The sequence below is a fragment of the Hevea brasiliensis genome, unplaced genomic scaffold (assembly GCF_030052815.1).
Source record: "Hevea brasiliensis isolate MT/VB/25A 57/8 unplaced genomic scaffold, ASM3005281v1 Scaf1, whole genome shotgun sequence".
In the NCBI taxonomy this organism is placed as follows: domain Eukaryota; kingdom Viridiplantae; phylum Streptophyta; class Magnoliopsida; order Malpighiales; family Euphorbiaceae; genus Hevea; species Hevea brasiliensis.
Window position 1 is genome coordinate 9,424,860 of NW_026614585.1, and position 20,556 is coordinate 9,445,415.

Consider the following 20,556-nt stretch of genomic DNA (forward strand, 5'->3'; position numbering starts at 1 on the left):
ATGTAAAAATTAAAGGGTTGAGAATTAATAAAATTTATAATTTAATTTTTATATTTTTAAAATTAAGTAATTTTATTCTTGAAATTGAATAAAACTCATAATTTAGTTTATGCAGTTAAAATTTTGTTAAACCATCATAAATTTTAACATAAATAATTAAAATACTTTTATTTTTTTTAATTTAAAAATAATTTAATTTTTAAGATTTTATTTTATTAATAATTTAGTCTATTAAATTTTATTTTATTTTATTAATAATTTAATTTATATATTTTTAAAATATAAATCTTATTAAATTAAAAAATTTTAAATTTAAATTATTAAAATATAAATTAATTACATTATAATCCTTAAAAATTTTGATTATTCATATATTTTATAAATTAATTCTTAAATATTATAACTATTTATAAATAAATCCTTATAATTTTATAAAATTTTATCTATATCATTATTATTATAACAGTAGAATTAAATTCTAAATTTTATTAGATATTATAAAATAAATTATTTAATTTTAAAAATATATAAATTAAATTATAAATTTTATTAAATTTTAGAAATTAAATTATAATATATTAAAATTAATTTAAATTGTTGTTCTAAATAATTTTTTTCTAAATGAAGCTTATACGGGTATTACAGGTGGAAAATACGTGGTATTGGCGGGAGTGGAGTGGAGTTGAGTGAAGCGAACAGATACGTGTAAAGGAAAGATTGGGATGGGATTCAAGCTACTAGCCTTTGCTTGTGGAGAAGGACAAGAGACAAGCAAATGGGAGGAGGACACGTGGCGGAAGAGGAGTGGAGTGCTTGAATGGTGGGTTGTTTTGAAGAAATTATATCATAAAGCTATTATTCTATACATTTAATTCATACAAAACAATAAATAAAAATAAATAAGTATATTATTATAGTTATTAAAATTATTAAGTAATAATTTTATCAGATTCATGTAGTTATTCTTTTATGAGACTCAATTATTATATATATTTTTTATTAATTTATCATTACATATAAATTATCTTATATGAAATCATGATTGGATAATATAAATTTGCATACTTTTTTGTTTATTGCTTACTAGTTAGGATAGATGTGGCCAATTTACTCCAATTTAATATTAAAATTAGACTGAAATTAATTAAAAAAAAAAAATTTTGTTTTAGGTGTTGCATTCAAATCACTGATAGAGACGGGAGAAAGATTATTGAAACTAAGTGAAGATGCCTCAGTACACTGGCCAGATTCATTCAGTCCATAATATTTGGACTGCTATATTATAAAGAGTTAGAGTTGCACTTTTATTAATAATTTAAACTTTAAGCACAATAATAATTACTCATGAATTCTGTAGATAATTAACATATGTAGTCTTATTATCTTATTAAGAGACTGCTTACATGATTCAAATATGTGACCTCTCATAAATAGAATAATTTTACGAATTAAAGTTAATCTTAAATTAAATTGTAATGAAATTGAAATTGACAAATTTGATTATAATTTAAAAATTAAAGTTATTAAATTTAATTAAAATTAAATTGAATCAAACCAAAATAAAAATTATTGATTTCAAGCTAAAACCATATAGCTGAGCATGATTAGAAAGTTTGCTCGGTTTGGATTAAACATTGTCATGGTCTGCTTTTGGACTGATTTTGATTTGAAATTGATGGTTTCATTTTAGTTTTAGTTATAATTTGATAAAAGAAAATTCAATAATTAAAATTTTGTAAAAAGAAAAATGAGTTAATTAAACTGAACTCCAAACCGAATTGCCAATTCTTTTCCAATCCATTTGGGCGAAAAGAAAAACCAAGCAACTATTAATAAATTAAAAATAAAATGTAGCAATGCGTAAGCTTCTGTGTATGCTCATTCAATACACTTTCAGAGCTTAGCTTTGCAGAAACATTTATGTTCTTCTCCTTTAACTTGCTGCAAGTCACTTCACAATCATTCCAATTCAACATCTAACTGGGGAGGATGAACAAAAGTCCATCCAGGGAATAAACAACCCAAACGAACAGCTCTAGCTACCCAATTTGCACAAGAGTTTGCACTTCTAGGAACAAAGCAAACAGAGAGCAAGGGATAAGATGACAACAGAGTTCGAATATCATGAATAATAGCCTCTAATTCCCAAGGGATGGGAACTAGACGAGACAGAATAAACTGAGATAGCTTTAAAGAATCAGTTTCAATAGAGGCATCAAGAAAACCTCTGCTGGATGCGAAAAGTATTGCCTCCCTAAGCGCAAAACCTTCGGCAGCAAGAGGAGACCAAGAATGAAAAGAAACAGCACACCCATCAATCAAGGTTCCTTCAGAGTCACGAACCACAAAACCACACCCAGCTAAAGAGGAAGCCGGATCAAAAGATGAGTCGACATTGATTTTAAGCAACCCAGAAACAAGAGCAAGCCACACAGATGAAACACGCTCCTCCGTCCGAACATCTAAGTAAGAATGGTTTTGCTGAACCAATGAAGAGATCAATTCTTCAAAAGCATTATGCGCCTTGACAATAGATCTCATGGGATTCGGGGGAATATTATCAAAAATTGCTGAATTCCGAGCTTTCCAAATCTGCCAACACAACAGACTAGCCAAGATAATTAAATTACTATCATTAGCTTGAGAAAAAGAAACTAACGATTGCCACCATTGAAAGAAAGAACCAAAATCTTCTTGTCGAGGAATGAAACCAAGCCGCGAACCAAACCACACAGCTTTGGCATGGTTACGAAAGAAAAATAAGTGCTCAATAGATTCAGACCTGTAATCACACAGAGGGCACTTTGAAGACAATACACACTTCCTTCTGAAGAGATTTTCCCTTGCAGCCGAGGCATTAGAGCTAGCTCTCCAGATAAAAGACTTGATTTTGGGCGGAACCTTCAACTTCCAATAGAGTTCCACATTTGTGGAGAGATTGCCTGAGAAGATGAGGGGCCTGCTGTTGAAAGATCCTTCTTCAAAATAAAATAAATAGACTTGACAGGGGGAATTCCAGATTGGGAGAAATGCCAAACCAGATTTGGTTCTCTGTTGATGGAACTAAGGGGAATTTTCAAGATAGCTGCACATTCCTGCAGAGAGAAGGAGGCATATAGAATTGCTTGATCCCAATCACTAGTGGCGCTGTTGATAAGGTTCGCAAGATAAATCACAGGACTATCTGGAGGCCTTGCACTTTGTATTTTAAAAGATGGCAAAGAAGGAATCCATGGCTCATTCCAAGCGTCAAGAAAAGAAGGACCAACAACATTCCATCGAAGCCCCTTGGACAAAGCTTCTCTGCCTTCCAGTAAACTCTTCCAACCCCATGAGCAATTATTCCCTTTACACGCCCTTAAAAAATCCGAGAAAGAGAAATAGACGCCCTTAAGAACTCTAACCCATAAAGCTTCAGGATTCTTAATAACTTGCCATGCTTGTTTGGCTAGCAACGCTGCATTAAACAAATTCAGCTCCTTGAAACCCAAGCCACCTAAACTCTCACTGCAAGTGAGTCTCTTCCAGCTCAACCAGTGGATATTGAAAGAATCAAATGATTTCCTCCACCAAAATTTAGCCGCCAATTTCTCCAAATCTCCAATAATACCCTTGGGCAACTTGAAAGATGACATTACATAAGAAGCAACTGCTTGAATTGCCCAATCTTAATAAGAAAAAAATAGGTTTTCTTCATTTATTAATTTACAAATTAATAACTGCAAGTTGCCAGTTCCTTTATAAGTTTTAAAATGCCAATTGCACATAATTGGTATTTGAAGTTGTTTACATCTAAATAAATAAATATATATATATATAAGCTAAAGCATATAAATAAGCTCACAAAATTATGTCACATGTTTAAAAAAATAAAATTGGCAAAAGAATTCTACCTGTTTAAGTCGATTTTATTTAAAAATATAAAATATTTAAAATTTAAATAATATAAAATATTTAAATTTTCATTTTAATTAATTTCTTATCTTATTTGTTATAAAAAAAATATTTGAAATTTTAAAAATAAAAAATATTTATTAAAAAAAATTAGATGATTCCTTGATTTAATCATTCAAAAATATTTTCATAATTGCGTCTACCATTACTTAACAGTTAATATTATTAGAAAAATAATATTTTTTTTAAAATATAAAATATTTAAAAATAAAATTATTTTTATTAAATAAGACCTAATTGATTTGAAATTTCATTTTAACTTATTTTTTAATTATAAAATTAATTATTAGTATTAGTTAATGTTTGATTTAATAATTTTATTTTAATAATTATTGATATTAAATTAAAAAAATACATTTGCCGAAAAAATAAGGTATTAAATCCTTTATTATTTGATGACAGGACAATGATACTAATGTTCAAAATTTTAATAAAATTTAATTTGTATTTAATATATTTAATTAAAAATTTTAATATTAACAAAAATTTAATATGATTTTAAAAATATAAAATATAAAAAACAAATATTAAATTATATTAATAAAAAATAAATTATACAATGTGTGAATAATACGACTTATTAACTTTTAATTTTGGATCTATTTAATTAATAGATTTTAAGATTAAAATTAATTAAAATCTTAAAAGCCTAAAGGCAAGTCTGGCCCATGAACCCATGACTTTAAATCATAATTCATTGACCCAAAAGGCCCAAAATGAGCCCAATAAAATACAAATATATGAGCTAAGAGAAGACTCTAAATTGTTCAAGAAGAAATTATTAATTATTATAATTATTAATTATGATGGATCTTATTATAATTAACTGTTAAAATCTACAAAGGTTGTATTGAATAATTTTATCCAATTAAAGGTATGCAGTCAATTGTGAATAAAGTTAATAGTGGAGAATGCAGTTAAGCTTGCATTAGGAGCAGTTGAAACAAAATAGAATATGGAGTTACAAAGTGTGATCAGCAAGCACAAGAGCAACTGCAAACGGTACAACATAGGATGGACTACGGGAGAGCAGTTTTTTTTTTAAAAACACAAATTTTTTTATCGATCAATTTTTTTTATTTAATTAGTTTTTAAAATTCATTCGATTTTTTTTTTTTTTACAATTTTGATAAATTTTTTTTAATGTGATTTTTGATTTAAAAAAAAAAAAAAAAAAAAAAAAAAAAAAATAAAATATATATATATATATATATATATATATATCCCTATGATGGACTCATACAATTACACTTGTATCTTATTCAAGTTCAGATTATATTTAACAATTCTGCAATCAAGTGAGCCCTTAGATGAATATTATGTGAATGAGAACATAGGATGGACTCATACAATCACTAGCAAGTGCTGAACAACCCATGAAAGTTGGTGACGATCGCTTTGTAGGCTAAAGGGATCTTTGTGAGCGGATAAGAAGTGTTTAAGACTGAAGAAGTGAAGAGTAAATGCTAATGAACAAGGCAAGGCAAGAAATGGTCAAAGAGTAAATGGTAGCTATTGATATTATGCCTTAAGGATGTCTGCGACGATTATTTAGGGATTAATGTCTTACTTTAATAGTTGTTTTAGTGCCATGACTGAGTAGGAGTTCCTCGAGCCCTTGGATTTTTAATATACTCAATTGACTATTTAATGCTTCCAGCCAAGTTTATAATAACTTGGAGTACACAATACTTCTGATAAGGGCTCTAGAATACTCATTGAAAGTGCTTGGAGCACCTAGAGGAGCTTGTCTAGTTCACAAGAACGGTCACATCATAATATGCTATGGGAGCATTGGGCTTGGGCTTACTCGTTCAGGGGTCCAAGTAGACCTCTATGGTCATGGATGACTTCTACTTCGACGGACACTATAGTTGGAATCACAAGTTTAGACACGTAACGTGATCGGAAAGGTGAATACTCTCTTCTTGCGCCAATATTTTGGGCATATTCAAAAAAATTAATTTTTTAAAAAATAATTAAAAATTAAATTTAATTAATTTTAATTATAAAAATATTAAAATAATAAAATAATTTTTTTCAAATTATTTTTTTCAATTACATCTAAAATAATAATTTTATTAAAAAAATAATTTCAAAACTCTGAAATTTATTCAGCCTACAAACTCAAGTTTGAACTTGACCATCAAACTTAATTAATTAAATTATTAAAATTTTTTTATTAATTTTATCTAATACTTAATTAATGATAAATATTAATTTAATAATGAACATAAATAATTATATTTTATTCAGTTATATATTCTAATTATACTTTTATTTATAATTTATTATAACTAAAAAAAAAGGGCCCTTATATACGAGTCCACTCATTTTGTCCTTATAAGGAGGAAGGACAGTCAGCTGGCAGCTGTCAGCTGTCACTAGGACTAGGTTGGTGACCATTTTTCCACACTGACCATTACTTTCCATTGTCTCCTTCTATTGGTCCTTTATCACATCACACTCTGAAATAATTTCTCAATTTTAATTTCACTTTAATATATTTTAAATTAAATTGAACTTGTATATAAATTTAATAATAACTATAAATAAAATATAAATATAAATATGAAAAATTAATATGAATATGTCAATATGTTGAACCAATATGTAATTGATAATTATGTAATATTTAAAATTTTCATTGATTTAATATTATTTTTAAAAAAGAGTATCTATCTCTATCTTTAATACATGAAAATTATTTTTCATTAAATTATTTTTCATTCAAAGTAAAATAAAAAAAAAGAGTCTATCATAATATATTTATAATGTGTTTTTTTAATTATATTTTAATAAAATTATAAAAATATATATATACACATGATCATATAAAATATAAATAATTAAACTAGTCAATCATTAAAAAATAGAAATTTAGAGTCAAGTCAATGACATGAGTTGGGTGGATGAATATCACCAATTTGATAATGATAATAAATGAATAAAGTGATTGAGGAAATGTCAATGTGAACACAGTGTTAGCATTCCAATGTAAGGACAATAATAATCAAATGCCATTATTATAAATTCAGTAAGGGTGACCATTCGGTTTCAATCGAATTAAATTTAATTAAATTATAAAAATTAAATTTTAAATTTTAAAAATTGAATTGAATCGAAATAGATAAAAAATTAAATTAAATTGAATTGAATCACTCTATTTCGATTTAATTTGGTTTAAATCGATCAGTTTTGATTTTTTATTAATTTTTTAATTTAGATTTGATTTTCAAGTTTTTTTTGTCTAGTTTTGATTTTGGTTTGAACATAATAACCATTGATCAATGAAATTAAACAATTAATATATATATATATAATTAAATATAATTCATAAATTTCCCATAAAAATAAATCAATTCAAAAATTGATTCAGTTAGATTTTGTTCGATTTGAATATAAAAATTACAATTTGATTTGGTTTAATTTAATCAATTTTTTTCTCTTCAAAATCGAATCGAACAGAATAACTAAAATTTTTATAATGTAAAACTAAACTGATTGAATTTTAAAATTAAATCGATTGAACCGAATTAACTCGATTCGATTTGAATCGAATTTTGCTCAGCGTTATAATTCAGAATCACACATTAATTTTATTCATTTTACCCATCCTATTGAAAATCACGCATTCAGAATAACTAAATTATTAATATATTATTACCTAATTACAATTATTATTTTAGAATCCTTGAATTGAATGACTTGCTGAAAATGAGTTTTGAATAAGTGTAATACGGTGTTATTAGACCCGATTCAGTGTTGATATAGAAAAGAGATCGAATGAATAAGTTGATGATTCAACGGATAGGTATTATTAAAAAATTAATTATATATAAAAATAGATTAAATATAATATCTGTTAATATAAATAAATAAATATAATTAAATAATTAATTAAATTTTAATTACTTAAAATAAAAATTTTAATATTTATTAAGTTATATTTACGTTAATTTTAATAGTGTTATTAAATTTTACACAAAAATATTCAAGTAATATAATTTGACAAAAAAATATTCAAGTAATATAATGCATTGAAAATTTCTATAAATATGTAAATTTTCTTTTAACATTTATGAAATATTAACTATATGTTAAAAAATAAATATATTAAAATAAAAAATACATAATTATCAAACTAACTCAATTAATTTTGATTTTAAAGACTTTTTATGAGATTTTAAGTTTAATTATCCATACCAACGCTTAACAAAAAAAAATATTTTATTAAATAATTGAATCGGTTGGGTCATATCAGTTCACTGGTTCTGCTGCAGGGTTGACCGAGTCACATTTGGTCACTTTTTTATTTTATTCAATTACAAATTCGGATTAATTTAAGAGCTAATTCACCGATTTACTGATTCAATCAGTCATTTCGGTTCAAGTTTATTAAGTAAGATAATAGAGTTTCAATCGCTGGTGTAAAATTGGGTTTGTGACAAAATGCACATTTGGTTTATATATTTAGAGATTAGATTAGAAAGGATGAATTTTGATTGACTTAGCCTATGAAACTCTGTTCTTATAAAGCTAACTTATAAGTTAATTTAAGTTTATAACCATTTAACATTTTAAGTAATCACATATTTAGTTAAATTGTTTAAAAATAATTGATAAGTTGCTTACATATTTAATAAAAGGTAACTCATAAACATATTCACTCTTAAAATTATTAAAAATATATTAAATGAAATATGTAAGGAAATTTTAAAATTAAATGAGAGTAATATGATAAAATATTTTATTATATTAGTTTATAAGTATAATTATAAGTATCAAAATAAAAAATTGGTATCCCTTATTTTTTTTAAGCTTATAAGCTTAAGTTATAATAAGTAAGAAAAAAAAATACTATAAACAAATAAATAAGTTTAGTTTTAGAGCTCATAAGCTAATTTGATGAGTTTTATAAATATTAAAATGAAAAAATTAATTTTAAATAAATATATATTTGATTAAAATATTTATAAGTGGTTGATAAATAGTTAATATGCTTGGTAAAAAATACAAAAAAAAAAAATCGATTCTCAATTTTTTTTGTTTTGTTTAGCTTATAATAAAAAAAAGATCTTATTAACAAATAGATAAATTTATTTTTAAAATTTATAAGCGGATTTTATAGTTTATGAATTAAGAAAAATACTATTTGAGAATCAAGCTAACTATGTGTTTTAGCCTATTATGAATTAAGCTACTAAAACTCATAACTTTAAACCTAAAGTTCATTGAGCTTGTAAATGAGTTGAGTTATTTACAAGTTGTTCAAGATTCAGTTTGATAAAAGTTTAGTTTGACTCGACTCATTTAGAACTTATTTTCTAAACAAATTAAATTTGAGTTAATTGATATTCGACTCGAGTTTAACATGAGTTGAGTTCGCAATGGCAGAGCTAGACCCCTAACTTTGAGGATTCATATTAAAACTCTTTTATGGTTATGAATAATAATAAATATTTTAAAAAATTACTAAAATAATTTATTGTTTTATAATTTATTATTATTGCTTTAATTTCTAATTATATTTATTAATAGAAACTTAACTTTCTAATTTTCTTTATTAATAAAAAACTTTAATTTTCTAATTTTTTATTAGTTAATAAATAATTTCAAAAGAAATTTATGTAAATTTTAACTTACGGTAAAATGATAATTAAATTAATGGGAGGTTAAAATTACTAATTTGAGTTTTATTTGAAGGGTCAATTTATAATTTTAAATTATATTATATATTTTTAATTATAAATTATAAAAAAATTAAAAAAATGAAACTTTCACTAATATAAGTTAGGGTTTAAAAAAATTTTAAACTTTTCAAAACTCGACTTGCCTTCATTCCTTTTACATCTCTACCGTTAAAAGAATATGATTATATTTCTCCTACCGCAGTTGCCCGCCCAATGTTCTTCAAAGTTTCTTGTTTTTTTCTTAGATTGTTTGCCATTTTCTACTTACAGTAATTTAATGTTCTCGAGTATGCATGCCCATTGATTAATTATGTTGATTTGTTAATAAAATTGTTTTCCTTAAAAAAAAAAAAAAGTCAGCTGATTTCGTTGCCATCTACGACGCCTTAGCCCGTATCTGTTATTATTTACATAACATGTCCGTTAGTCAAGGTTCAGAGAATTTATTTCTCTTTTATTTTCCTCGACAACTGCAATTTGTCCTGTCACCTCCGCTTGACTTCCCATTTGGGTCTCCCTTACTCAGCTAGTTTTCGACGAAAGCTTCAAACTAAGAGAAAGCAAAGCATACTCTCTTTCTGTTTGACATCTTACTTGTATATTTGGCATAAATCCATGAATATTCCCCGTATTCTAAGCTACCCATCAATTTTTTGTATCAAAAAATACACAAGTATATGAAGTGTAGGAGCGTGTAGAGAACTGGAGAAGCTCTCGAATCCAAGATGGGTTCTTTTTCTTTTTCTATCTTGCTTCTTGATCTTCTTGGTTTGGTTTTGTACGTGGCAGTGTTGTGTAATGGAGGCAAAACCAGCAGTTTTGTTAGGCCAGTGGAGAAGACTGTTGATATGCCTCTTGATAGTGATGTTTTCCGAGTCCCTCCTGGTTACAATGCTCCCCAACAGGTTTCTTCTGCTATTGATGGTTCTTTATTTTGTTTATTAGTTGGGATTTGGGATGGTCCAAGATTTTATAATTTCTTTTTCAAATTGAAGACGTAATCTAGGTTTCTTTTTAAAGAAATTCTAATGGGTGGCTTTAGAATTTTATTGGTGTTCTTGATAAACAAAGAAAAAGTAATGGTGGGTGTGGTTTGAAATTTGTTTAATTTATTGATATGTGGGTGGTTTTGAATTAAGGTTCACATAACACAAGGAGATCATGATGGGAAGGCAGTGATAGTGTCATGGGTGACTGAGGAATTACCTGGTTCAAACTCAGTGCTTTACTGGACTGAAAATAGCACACATAAGGAGGCCAAAGGCAAACATAAGACCTATAAATTCTACAATTACACCTCTGGTTACATTCATCACTGCACCATCAGAAACTTGGAGGTGAACTTTGGATTCTAATTTCTCTGTTGATCTCAAAAGTTTCTATTTTTAATACTGACATAAGTTTTTCCTTGGAAATTTGAATTGTTAAATGAAATCATTTTCTTTGTGGTATTGAATTAGAATATTATGTTTATTAATATCTAATATTTCTTTTGGCAGTACAACACCAAATATTACTATGTAGTTGGGATTGGTCATACTACGAGGCAATTCTGGTTTGTAACTCCTCCAGCAGTTGGCCCTGATGTCCCCTATACATTTGGTCTCATAGGTACTCATAAGCTTACTGGAAGTCCTTATTTTATATGCTCAAATTACTGATACAATGATTCTGGCATATGGGCAGTTTGTGTTACTTCTCATAAAACTATAGTTACTGAGTTAGGCCTAGCGTATAAATGTTCAAGTATAAATAACAGTTCAACAGAAATTAACTGCTTGGTATGACAAACACGTTTTTATCTGTCACTGCTTGGGTCCAGGGTTTCCTTAGAAAGAGATTTTCAAGAAATCATGAATAATTGAGCTGTAAATTAGTATGTGAATATCCTTGCAATTCGGTATTATTCGCAGGGGATCTCGGTCAGAGTTTTGATTCAAACAAAACACTCACTCACTATGAAATGAACCCACAAAAAGGAAAGACTGTGTTGTTTGTTGGAGACCTCTCTTATGCAGATACCTACCCAAATCATGACAATGTCAGGTGGGATACATGGGGAAGGTTTGTAGAGAGAAGTGCTGCTTATCAACCTTGGATATGGACTGCAGGAAATCACGAGATCGATTTTTTCCCTGAAATTGTAAGCTTGTATTTACATAATTTATTATCTAATCAAAAGTATACATCTTTAACATTCCTGAATTATCTGAAGTCTAAGATGAGACAGTAAATAGAAATGCTTCATCACATTATAGCTTCTTTTGTTTGATGAATTTTTGTGCTCTGAGAAATTGTTGGTTTATGCATTGCATTCTTAGGGCTACGACTCGATGCCTTTGTAATAAGCCTGATGTCATTTCAACTTCTTTCGCTAGTAGCTTTGTTGCTGTTTCAGTAAGAGTAGATACTTAGTCTTGTGTGATAGTAGTCCAGGTTATATGATCAAAATGTAGATTTGCCTAATGGGTACAAGTTACTGGAAGCAGGTGATTCCTAACGGGAATATGTACTGTTATTACAGGGTGAAACTAAACCTTTTAAGCCATACACTCATCGGTATCATGTCCCATATAAAGCATCAGGCAGTACTGCTCCTTTTTGGTACTCAATCAAGAGAGCTTCAGCATATATTATTGTCTTGTCTTCATATTCAGCATATGGTAAGAATATGAGCTTATATTTTTTAAACGGGTACTTGTGCACATTTATATGCAGCCGAATCGTTTATATATGTCAAAATAGCAGGTTTCAACTCAAAATCTTTATGTTGATACAAGTGTCTAGTGCATATATATGACCTGATGCCCAAAACAATGATTTAACTTTTGCAATTCTATCGTTTTATCTATTGGAACATTCTGTGAAACATTAGATTTTTCTATTTTCAGTAACAGACTAATAGATAATGCTACTTGTATACGAGTACTTACAGATTCACTTCTGTTTTTCTGTCATGTTTTAGGTAAGTACACTCCTCAGTATCAATGGCTTGAAGCAGAGCTGCCGAAAGTTAACAGGACCAAGACACCATGGTTGATTGTTCTCATGCATTCCCCATGGTATAATAGCTACAACTATCATTACATGGAAGGAGAGACTATGAGAGTAATGTATGAGCCATGGTTTGTTCAGTACAAAGTTGATGTCGTTTTCGCTGGTCATGTTCATGCCTATGAACGATCTGTAAGCATTCCTTAATCCCTTGTGTGATCAGGGTTACAAGCACTTGTTCTTTTTGAAATGTTCTGTAATTTTCAGCACAGTTCTTGTTGTTTGTCTATGTTAATTCTCTGAAACGCTATAGGGAAGAGTACCTCGTGTAGTTTCAATTAATTAAATCAAAATCCAAAACTTTAGTTAGATCACAGGAAAATATCTTGTTTCTTCTCAGGAACGCATATCCAATGTCGCATACAACATTGTAAATGGAAAATGCACTCCAGTAGCAGATCAAACTGCTCCGGTATACATCACAATCGGCGATGGAGGAAACCTTGAAGGCTTGGCAACTAAGTAAGATTGCCGAATACTACTAATTTTCTGGACGTGTGTTCCTATTTGTCAGCATAGTTTGAATATAATGTCCTCTTCTGTAATGCAGCATGACAGAGCCGCAGCCAGCGTACTCAGCATATCGCGAGGCCAGTTTCGGTCATGCTATTTTTGATATTAAAAACAGAACCCATGCTTACTACAGTTGGCATCGTAATCAGGATGGATATGCTGTAGAAGCTGATTCTATGTGGTTCAACAACAGATACTGGCATCCCGTAGATGATTCTAGAGGTGCCCAATCATAGTGAACAAATTATTTGTTCTGTTAAACATTATGGAATAAAGTAGCCATGTCAAAGTTGGTCATAACACAAAATCTTCCCCTAAAGCCACTATTGCCTCTTCTCAATTTGTTTGGTTAAATAAGAAGAAAAACTGTATAGTAAAATTGCTACATATGATCGTATGCTTGTATGTCTCAACTGGTAGAAGCCAGAACAATATTGCAAGAAGAGGAGGCATTAAAAGACCCTTGTATCTATTTGCTTTTCAATAAAGTTAAAATAGTTTTGGTTATAAACCTAAATTATAAACAAGAAACCAAAGTATTAGAGATCTACATAACACAACTATAAACAGCCAAACACGTCCTCGACTTTCAAAGGAAAACAAGGTGACAACCCTCAAACCATATAAACATAACAAAGGTTTTCAAACCAGTTTCCCTCTGCCATTGGCTCATAAATAGTACAGCTTGTCAAGCAAATATCTTTGCCCGATTGCCTCTGTGTTTGCTTGAAGCCTACCCAAGTTAAAAAGATGGTACTCCAGTTCCTCCTTTATCATTCTATATCAACATATTCTTTTTATTTACTTTGTCCCCTCCTACGCCTCTTTGTTTCCACCTGAAAGAACAACACAACCCAAAAGTAACAATCATACTTTCTGTGTTAGTGGCCATTCCCTATACAATTTCTGCTTGGATTAAACAATGTTTTATTTGATGAACTCAAGCTCAACCACAGAAGCACCTTACAACAGAATTAGAAAGTTCCATTTTCGAAAGACAAAATTATGCTTCCAGAAATTAACTATGATACTCTTCAAAACAGCTTTAAATATAAGCAAGCCAAAAAGAAATAAGCTATGAACCACTGACACACCCTTAAGATGGGTATAAAAAGTATGGCACACTAACTGATTCCAATTGAAAGAAAATTTTGAGACATGCTTGTTTGTCACACCTTTTACAAGTTTCAAACACAAATCAGACATTTTAATGGATTTTATTTATTTACTTAGTTTTGCATTAGTAAAATAAAGAAAATGATCCACTAAATATCTTTGAAGGAAAAGTTAAATATTTCAAAGTGAATTAGCGAGTAAGATGCTTGTTAATGTGCTACTGCAATTTTGATTTCGATGTTCAACTGTTCATCTTTATTATGGACAACCTTCTCTTCTTTCATTTTTTTTATGGTATTAATAAATTTCCCTGGCTTTTTTTTTAATTTTCAAATTTTCGGTAGAATGTTAGACCTTTTATATATACACACTTCTAGGCATCTTTTATATTCCTATGAATTATAGTATTCTTGATAAAATAAAATTTTGTACTAGATATTTTGCACAAATAAATGTTCAAGTTAAATATATATTTTTTAATTAATGTGCCAGGTGTCCTCAATGTGCAGTAATGATTAGTTTAAGAATTGCCATGTCCTGTGTCCATGTCTGTGTCACCATGTCTATATTCATGCATCATGGGAAACAAGATAACAAAGAGCACTCAATGCTATTGATTCTTTTACCTTAACATCACAGTTCTTCGTTCATAATTCTTATGAAATAATATCATAAACCATATATTGGCATATTGCCAATAATGAGATGAGTTAATTTTTAAGTATGAACATGTGTGTCTGTGTGGTAGAAGCTGATTCATCATGAAGCCATGCAATCCCATATGTAATGGCAAATGAAATACATAAAGGTGACAGAGATTAAATCATTCTAGACAGCAGAAACATAGTTAAGATATGCCACTCAGCTTGGGTAACAAATAAATGCTGCAAGATTTATGTAACACTTTCAGAAAGTGGGAATACCTTTGTGTCTGGTTGTCTGGAAGTAGAATGGGAATTCTGCAGCTTCTTTTGACCTTCAGACGAACAATTCTCACAAAAGAAGTGATCAAGTCTTTTAGCCTCCTCTACAGTCATTTCTATACAAGCAGGATGAAACCTGAATCAAAAGTAGTATGTTGAATGATGCATCAGATTTGCATAAATTGGAAATGTATGCAGCGTGTAATCTGTTCTGTCACAAAAGCAATAATGTGAAAAACAAAACACAACTTGAAAAAATGGCATGTAAGCATTAAGCCTTTTAAAAACTCTGTTGATAACTACTTTATAAAGGGGTCCAATAGATAGCATCAGATCTTAATCTAACAAGTTCCTTGAAGTGAAGGCCTAGATATTTCTCAAGGGTACAGCATGTTTCCCATTTATAAGCCACAAGAACAACTCACCCGTGCTTCTCATAGGATACTTTGCTTCAAGAAATTGACTAGATGACGAGTCTTCATACTTTCTTTACCATATAACATTATGACTATGGTTATCATTACTCAATACAATGAATCTTCCCATCACATCTGGTCTGGGAATTTAATATCGAGAATAGAAAAGAATAATTTAACCCAAGCTTGAATCTGGTCTGGCTTTTATAGGATTCAAGAAATTATGATACTTGGAGAAATGCAGTAATTCAACACACAGAAAATGAAGATGACACAAAGCTTTTCAATGAATGAAAAGATATTCATTCTCAGCTCAAACATTTGTCCATACAATCTATATGAAGAATAGCCTTGCATGCATGAAGTGTCTAAAAGCATATACATACAACCGCTATGCATGAACAAACAAACATTTGTCAATAAACAGTAGTTTAAGCAGTCCATTTATCACCAAACCACTAGCTTTAACAAATATAAGCCTGTCAGATTGAGCAGGAAGGAATCTCTCTCTCTCTCTCTCTCTCTCTCTCTCACACACACACACACACACACACACACACAAACTTGATGTTGAGCTCATGTTCCACCACCATGTTAGATATTCTAGCCATAAATGAAACATTACATCCTCAAGGTTTTCATGCTAAAGATAGCAAATGAAACATAAATGTCAGATAAGAGATTTCATCACCACCTAATGGGGACACCAATGAGGTGAAGTCTAGGACTTTCACTGGGCCATAAGATTACCACAAAGGTTGTGTTTGGTACAAGGTTAAGAGGATGATTCATCCAATTTCTATATTTGTGTATAACATTAAAAACCAAAATAACACAACGTAATAGTGAGGGTAGTGGTGTAAACTCATTGATGGCCATTGTAACAGGGGTGCAAGTGGTTGTATTATGTAGCTATGCCGTGAAGTGAAACCGCTTCTTTTCCTTTCATCCCAATTAACCCAGTCCATCTAGGATGAAATGTTAACCTCCCTAAAATTTTTTCCCTTTCCCACCAAATATCGGGAAAGAGTAGTAAAATGTTACTCCACTAATAATAAGTGTCCATTAAACCCATCCAAAACATAAATTTATCCATAATATACACAATATGAATTCAGAATATACCACAATGTAAAGAAAACTAAATTATCCAAGCAAAGCATTACCCTAGATTCAAAGGGTGAAAGCACAAAGGAGACCTAAATTGAATCAATTCAATCATTGAACTCATTAGGGGGCAATATTTTTAAATTCTTGCCTCTAAATTTTCTCCCATCTTGAATTTCTAAAAGAATACTTTTATGCCATAATATATTAATTTTCTCAAAATTAAAAAGTCCAATTTTCGTTTAAAAGGACACTCATGATTTCTAAAAGATGAGCACCTCCACTTTCCAAACAATCTATTAATCTCCAAGGGGCATTCCATATTGACCTGGCACATTGATATAAATAAGACCTCAGTACACCATGTTTGCAAATTTTTATTCAGGGACTAATCAACCAGTTATGCACATCTAAAACTCTGGTAAATAATAATATTCTGAAATTATAGAATCTATGAAATGACAACAGTAAGGCTGGTTCTGGTTCCTGAATAATACATCACATCAACTAACAAGTAATGTCTCTCCTTTGCTATTGCCATCATGTTAGAACCTAGAGGAACTTGTTCAAATTTTGGTGTCAATTCAACCTATTTAACTTGTAAAAGGCCCTACCATATCAGCCCCTCTGACTTGCAGAAGCCCCCCATCTCCTCAATTTGAAAGAAATATGATGAAACAATTAATGAAGGGCAATACCAACCAAGGCATATCAGGCTTAGTTAAGCCGCTATTCAGCACTCTATCTATTATGAATATCCAATAAGAAAAACATGAGAGATGATTAACATTGATAACTAGTAACATGAAGTTCATGTTATTCACAAGAAACCTTGCCTTGGAAATTTCAAACAATTTCATGCAATAACCATTCACCAACCATTCATGAGTCAACACCTGAAAGGGATTCAAATCGAAGTATACAATAATTTCAACAGCAGGCAACTTACCAGTCACTGCAGCCTTCACATTGAACCATTAAATCATCAGGGTTATAAGGCATCTCGCATTTGCAATACCTGCAAGAGTAAAACAAGTACAATATCAGAATCGAACCTGAATTATAACAGAAATAATCAGGGACCACCAAGCTGCAAAAATTTCAATGATTTATCCTAAATCAAGCCAATAGGAAAAGTGTTGGTGAAAGATGAGGACATTAAAAAAAGATGGAGAAATTATTTTAATGATCTCTTTAATAATAGTCAAAATGGTAATAGCGTGAATATAGACTATAGAATGAGAGAAAAGAATATGAATTATACTAGAAGGATTAGATCTTTAGAAGTAAAGGAAGCACTTAAGAGAATGAAAGTGGATAAAGCCTGTGGACCCGATGGAATACCAATTGAAGTGTGGAAGTGTTTGGGAGATATGGGAGTGGCATGGTTAACTAAATTATTTAATAAGATTCTAAACTCAAAGAAAATAACTGATGAATGGAGGAGGAGTATTTTAGTACCTATTTTTAAAAATAAGGGAGACATACAGAGTTGCTCGAACTATAGGGGAATTAAACTCATGAGCCATACTATGAAGTTGTGGGAGAGAGTTGTGGAGCATCGACTACGTCGTGATACTTCTATCTCTCTCAATCAATTTGGCTTCATGCCCGGTCGTTCAACTATGGAAGCTATCTTTCTCATTAGAAGCTTGATGGAGAAATATAAAGATGTGAATAAAGATCTATATATGGTTTTTATTGATTTGGAGAAGGCTTATGATAGTGTTCCAAGAGATGTCCTATGGAGTGTGTTAGAACAAAAGAGGGTATCTATTAGGTACATACAAGTGTTGAAAGACATATATGAAGGAGCAAGTACTATTGTGCGCACAATGGGAGGGGACACAAAAAATTTTCCGATCTCAATTGGATTACACCAAGGATCATCTATAAGCCCTTACCTTTTTACATTAGTTTTAGATGAATTGACAAAACATATACAAGAGAGTATTCCTTGGTGCATGATGTTTGCGGATGATATTGTTCTGATAGATGAGACGCGAGAAGGAGTCAATAGAAAGCTAGAGTTTTGGAGAAGTACTCTAGAGTCAAAAGGATTTAAGTTAAGTAGAACGAAGACAGAATACATGTATTGCAAATTCAGTGAAGGCCAGACTGGCGATAGCGATAGGAATGAGTTAGTTTGGATGGAGTCCTAAAGTAATCACTTTAAATATCTCGACTCAGTCCTTCAAGTAGATGGGGGATGTGAGGAGGATGTTAATCATAGAATTGAAGCCGGATGGTTGAAGTGTAGACGTGACACGGGAGTTTTATGTGATCGCAAGATTCCCAATAAATTGAAAGGAAAATTTTACCGTACAGCTGGTAGCGAGTGTTGGGCATTGAAGGAATCATATGCGTCTAAGATAAAGATAATAAGAGTATGTTAAGGTGGATGAGTGGCCATACTAGACTAGATAAAGTCCGTAACGAGAGTATTAGAGAAAAGGAAGGAGTGGTGCAAATTGATAATAAGTTGAGAGAAGTAAGATTGAGGTAGTTTGGTCACGTGAAGCGTAGACATACGGAGGCACCAATTAGAGTAGAGCACATTAAGTGTTAAATTAGAGGATAGAAAGAAAAAAATGGTAGACCTAAATTGACTTGGATTAGAGTAGAATATTATAAATTTTTGAGTATTTAACCCAAAATCATTTAGAGCAAAAAAATAGAATCCAATGAAGCTTTAATTGAGTTGAGTATCCTAAATCAAACCAATAAGCCCCGAACTAAATTTGTCAATTCAATGAACCAATTGATCAACCCTCACTAAATTAAGGTAATTTCCATAAAACATATCTCGGAGTATATAAGAGTACTAATAACCTGAGCCATGAACACCAAACAAAACATAGAATTATATGGCCAAATTACCAAAATCACAATAAATCGACCTGCTAATTAATCAAAAATAGAAGTAGGAAATGAAAATCATCCTACACAACCACGGCTGTTGATAAACACAGAGAGAGAGAGAGAGAAGCTTGTGACATACACGGCGACTCTATCGGGATTGAAAGCACCAGTGGAGGAATTGTACTCAAAACGACAGAAGAAGTCCTCGTTTCCAACAGCGTCTAGCTTAGTGTAACTCTTGAAACTGTGAACCGTACACTTGCCTTCGATGGTATCAGCGCTTTGTATATCATAATGATCAGAAAGGAACAGCTCTTTAGAGCCATGAAACTGGCGGCGGCCACCGATCGACTCCTCCGGGCGGTAGTACCAGCGGACATGGACCCTGACGTTGGCACCACGAGCGTCGGATTCGATTCGATCGATCCTGGCTACGTAGGAAGGCTTGGACGGATCGGAGGGTCGCATCAAGACGCAGTCAGAAGCTGATAAAGAGAGCAATCGGTTAGTAAGGGGAAGTTAAGCTTAGTCGGGAAAATAAGAGAAGTTACCTTTAATGGTTTTGTTGATGTGCTTGACTGTGTAAGAGTCTAGAGTGCGCCTGGGTGCCCTTGGCTTGGCCATGGAAGTGGCGTCTCCAGGATTAGAAATGACAACACAAGAGAGAGAGAAGGGAAACAGAAAAATAAATATTATTTTGTATTATTAAATTATTTTATTCATGCATACAATAATAATAATAATAATAATAATAATAATAAAATTAACGAGTAAATTTCACTCGTTCATCTTGAATTTAAGATGCAACAGTAAAACAATTTTAATTTATAATATCAATTTTTCTGGATTTTAATTAAAAGCTAAATACAACATTTCAGCCATTGATCTTTTTCAACTTGGTGTTTCTATCATAAAGAA

At 30.5% G+C, this 20,556-nt stretch overlaps 3 protein-coding genes across 3 annotated transcripts; 1 reads left to right on the forward strand and 2 right to left on the reverse strand.

The window, feature by feature from the left end:
- Positions 1–2,903: 2,903 nt before the first annotated feature.
- LOC110656970 (uncharacterized mitochondrial protein AtMg00310-like) lies at positions 2,904–3,635 on the reverse strand. The gene has a single exon (XM_021813985.2). It carries the CDS (start codon positions 3,633–3,635, stop codon positions 2,904–2,906), a length of 732 nt encoding a protein of 243 aa, XP_021669677.2.
- Positions 3,636–10,075: 6,440 nt separating this feature from the next.
- LOC110657021 (purple acid phosphatase 2) lies at positions 10,076–13,725 on the forward strand. Its single transcript, XM_021814067.2, has 8 exons — positions 10,076–10,552; positions 10,787–10,984; positions 11,147–11,258; positions 11,561–11,790; positions 12,172–12,310; positions 12,613–12,833; positions 13,042–13,163; positions 13,252–13,725. The coding sequence occupies exons 1-8, from the start codon at positions 10,373–10,375 to the stop codon at positions 13,448–13,450; spliced, it is 1,401 nt and encodes a 466-aa protein (XP_021669759.2). The 5' UTR covers positions 10,076–10,372; the 3' UTR covers positions 13,451–13,725.
- On the reverse strand, positions 13,663–20,349 carry LOC110657022 (chromatin remodeling protein SHL). The gene is made up of 5 exons (XM_021814068.2): positions 20,190–20,349; positions 19,778–20,123; positions 17,726–17,794; positions 15,254–15,389; positions 13,663–14,050 (listed from the first exon to the last, which is right to left on the reverse strand). The coding sequence occupies exons 1-5, from the start codon at positions 20,260–20,262 to the stop codon at positions 14,012–14,014; spliced, it is 663 nt and encodes a 220-aa protein (XP_021669760.1). The 5' UTR covers positions 20,263–20,349; the 3' UTR covers positions 13,663–14,011.
- Between the last annotated feature and the right edge of the window lie 207 nt (positions 20,350–20,556).